This window comes from Ochotona princeps, chromosome 2, assembly GCF_030435755.1.
Source record: "Ochotona princeps isolate mOchPri1 chromosome 2, mOchPri1.hap1, whole genome shotgun sequence".
Lineage (NCBI taxonomy): Eukaryota > Metazoa > Chordata > Mammalia > Lagomorpha > Ochotonidae > Ochotona > Ochotona princeps.
In genome coordinates, this window is record NC_080833.1 from 106,950,379 (window position 1) to 106,954,571 (window position 4,193).

The 4,193-nt window shown below is 40.2% G+C and overlaps 1 protein-coding gene across 1 annotated transcript; it reads left to right on the top strand.

The window, feature by feature from the left end:
- Positions 1-3,306: 3,306 nt before the first annotated feature.
- LOC131479601 (small proline-rich protein 2I-like) lies at positions 3,307-3,771 on the top strand. The gene has a single exon (XM_058660923.1). It carries the CDS (start codon positions 3,320-3,322, stop codon positions 3,560-3,562), a length of 243 nt encoding a protein of 80 aa, XP_058516906.1. The 5' UTR covers positions 3,307-3,319; the 3' UTR covers positions 3,563-3,771.
- The last annotated feature ends 422 nt before the right edge of the window (positions 3,772-4,193 follow it).

Consider the following 4,193-nt stretch of genomic DNA (forward strand, 5'->3'; position numbering starts at 1 on the left):
TCCAACTGCCAAGCCTTTTGGATGTCTCTGTTAATCTTTACTCTTGTTTTGCTAGGTGACACACAATGGTTGCACTGCTCCCTAGGCCTGAGCTTCCTTGCCAAACCCTTTGCAACTTTTGTCTACGACTCAAGTGGGGATTTCTCTCCCTTTGGCAATGTAACTTCCTTCTAGCATTGCAAATAAAAGACATGTTTCATAGTTGAATGCAACTTCTGTTTATCTTCTTCATTCCTTCTTTCTTCCCTTCTTCTTTTCCTCCATCTCTCTTTCTTTGTTATTTTCTCCATTAAAACATGAAAAATTTTAAACTGCTTTGATAATAGTATCTGAACAATATTTTTGTTGTTGTTGTGATTATAGTTGCAAATAGCTTTTCATGTTTTGAATGTTCTCCTTCCCTTCTAATCCAACTCAATTTTCATGTGCTACCTTAAGGACAATTGTAGATTTCATGTGGCCTTCCTATAGAATCATGGAATTTATGAAAACAAAGGTTGAACGAGGATTAACTAGACAGTATCAGAATCATTCATAGCTCCTCAAAAAGGGCTTTAGTTCTTAGATGAGCCACAATCTTTAGTTTAAAATACCTTGCAGTTCTAAGGTCACATAAGGGCTAACCAAAATCAATGGCTGTTTGAAACAATATTTTGAAATCTTTGGTACCTGTGAAGAACTAGAATTCATGTTTGCTCTACCTAAATGGCAGCAACTTTCTTGAAATGTATGTTTATCATTTTATGGAGTTTTTTCATTTCAGTGTTTCAATTCCATATAGCTTCCTGGAACATGCTACTTAAAACATTTCTCTCCTTCTCTCACTGACATTGTGCTCTTAAGTATTGGTATATGTAATAGTCAATATAAACTGAGTGTGATGACATTATTTGTGAACACTTGGCCTCAGGGTGCTGAAATGAATGATGCTATCCCTGAAGTGTTGTGGTTGGTAGTCAGCCTGGCCAAAAGCCCTGCCTTGCTGACAAAAACAATGCCAGTTCTGGGAACCTGCCCTGCTTGCCTGAGGGCATGTGATGCTAGATTGATCCAGCATTCCTACTGCCTGCTGAAATTTAGTTGGTGAATGCTTCAAAGACTTTTGAGTTTTTCCCATTGTCCCTTTTCATTCTCCCTATCTAAGTATAAAACCAGTTCTTGGAAGGCTTCTTCAATATTTGGACAAAGTATTGAGCAACACCACTTTAAAAGTTTAGTACTCAGCACTTAGTCATCTAGCTGACTGCAGGAAGAAGGAAAAAAATAAAAATGAACTTACTCCTGAATACACTAACAAATACACTGAGGGATCAACATTTATCGAACTGGAAAAAAAATAAGAGGTTCATGTGGGAAGTGAGGATAATGGAGCAGAGGGAGGGACTCAGGGGCTTATGGAAGTGGAGAAGAAACATGCAAACAGATTTTTTAAAATGTCTTTCAAAGATCTAAAGCCTAAAATCTGCTTGGAAAGAGAGTAGAGGGAAGTAAACACATAGGATAGCCTACCTTTGTATTTTCCCCCAAAACTCAGACCTCCCCAACCCTACTTCTAATTGTTACACAAGGTGATGTGATTCTCAGGTGAACCACTTAGGCAATGCTCAATAAATAGCAATAAGTAGCTTTTGAATGAATGTTTACCTTATGTGTCTCTACTGTGTTAATGTAATCATGATTAAGGATTTTTTTTTTTTTTTTTGGTAAATTAAAAGGTTCAACCCCACATCCTTAAGGGGAACGAAAAGGAAAAACTATGGGGAAAATGGCTCCCTCTCTGAAATCTGTCCTGGGGAACACACATCTATGGATGGGCAGAAAAGAGTGATTCAAAGAAGCAGGAATATAGGTTAAATCTAAAAGAAGGAGGGAAAGAAGGAGGAGGGGAAGGAAGAAAGGAAGGATTTAAGTAAGGATGTAAATAATAGAGGGAAATTTCCATCCTTGAATGAGGCCAAGAGATGGTCTGATCAAGTCAGACCCAGCATGACAAGTAGGTGTTATTTTGCCCCGTTGATAGGAAAAGATTCAAAAGAAGGGGGAAAGGTGATCTTTTTGTAGTCACATGGCTTGTCAAAGATGAAACTGAAGTCAGATGTCAGGCACTTTAAAAAAGTTTTTTTTTTTTTAATTTTCTCTCTCCTTCTAGCATGCTGGAAAATTTTATTAGAAAAGTAGAGGTGGAGATGGGTTTTTGTACAATAAAATGGTGATGAGCTATAGCGTAGATTCAGGAAAAATGTAAGATGGTTGGGTTTCATTGTCCCCACCTCTCTGACAGAGAACCTTTGGCCACCAGTAAGAGAGGCCCCCAAGTACCCCCACTGTGATAAACTATGGAAACAGAGTTTTGGCAGGGCCTTTGAGTCATGGGCCTCAAACTCTGTGAGGAGATTTGAGAATAGTGTATTTTCTATTCTGAAAGGCCTTGTTAAGCCAGTTAAAGATGGATTTGCATATTGGTTAGGAAATCAGTGGACCTGCCCAGTTTTAGGCAGCTCCACTTCCCCCTGGGTGGGGCAGCAAGCTCTATAAAAAGACCCTGTATGGCATGACCATCAAACTCCTTCTACCTGAGTACCAGTGTACTTCGGAGAACCTGGTGAGTCTGATTGCCTTAGCACACCTGCTTTTTTCATGCTTCAAAATGTTGAGTTGAACCAGAGGGCAGTAAGTGTGATGTTCCAAAGTTATGGTCATGGGCCTGATGGTACGTAGGCAATGGAGGGGGCATTATGCTGTACCATTTTATCTTGATTTTTGGTAGATAGTGTGATGTTCATGCGGACAAAGGAGTTGACAGGAAAGCTTGGATTTGAAGAAGAATATAGAACAAGCTGTTTTTCATTTCCGAAGCTTTCTGTTATCTCTTCAAAAGTTTATGAATTAATAGGTGTGATGTTCTTGAATACACCTGGATTCAACTCCTTGGCTCTGTGTCCAAATCATTTTACTACATTTTCATAAGAGGTAGTGATGATAGTAGATGATGGTGACCTTGTTCAGCACATTTTAATTTGTGATTCCTTTTCTTGATGACACTATTTTTTTTGCAAATAATATGTCTTGGTCTTTTGTTTTTAATAACAGAGATATTTTCTTTGCAAAAATGTGTTTTCCTTAGTGTTGATGAGGTCATTTTCTAAAGCAGAAGGAAAAAGAATCCTAAGTAGGATATTAAGGGAGTAATGTATATATTTTAGATAGTTGGGGAAATAATACCCCATAGTATTATGTAAAACCACATCGTCTTCCGCTGTAGGAGTCCCTTCCTGTGGAACTGTTACGTTTCTTTTCCAGACTCTGAGACTCCATTAAGATGTCTTATCAACAGCAGCAGAGCAAGCAGCCCTGCCAACCTCCTCCTGTGTGCCCACCCCCAAAATGTCCTGAACCTTGCCCACCTCCGCAGACCCAGCAGAAGTGCCCGCCGGTGCAGCCTCCCCCACCAACCCAGCAGAAGTGCCCGCCGGTGCAGCCTCCCCCACCAACCCAGCAGAAGTGCCCGCCGGTGCAGCCTCCCCCACCAACCCAGCAGAAGTACCCACCCAAGAGCAAGTAACAGCTTCAGAATTCTTCAGGATCATGGAAATTCGACAGTTCACCTGGCTTCCCTGCTATTTCTACATCTCCTCTTTTAACGCCGATCATAAATGTAGAGGGAACTCCTCCAGTCTTTAATCTGAATTTTGCCTCTGATGATTTCTGATACCAAATGGTGGCCTTCCCGGGGCTATTACACTGCTGGTCTCCAGAAGGTGGCCAAGCAAGGGCAGCCCTCACTGTACCAGCGTCTCAGGATTTCAGAAGGCACAGTGACAGCTCTCCCACTGGATACCATCAGAGGAGCCATTTGATGTCTTATGCTCTGTTTGCCTCCTGGGCAGGGGTCTCAACCACCTGGCAGTTGTAACTCTCCTTTCACTTTCTGAAATAAAGTAAATTTTCTGTGTGATGCGATATATGTTTCTTTTCTTAAAAAAAAAAAAAAAAAACAGCTCAAAAAATTTTAACTACCATAAAAATGTACAGGTGACCTCAAAAGCAAAATGGAGAGGATCACAGGAAACAGTGAACTGGAAGGTAGAGTAATAGAAGTGACCAAATCTGCCTTTTCAAAATGGGAATCATTAACAGCTTATTTTATTTTGTTTTTGTTTTTTCCCCCAAGGATAATTATTTTTCTTTTAAGA

What these genes read in the sequence shown, in the direction of transcription:
- LOC131479601 (XM_058660923.1), top strand. Translation starts at nt 3,320, where the DNA reads ATGTCTTATCAACAGCAGCAGAGCAAGCAGCCCTGCCAACCTCCTCCT.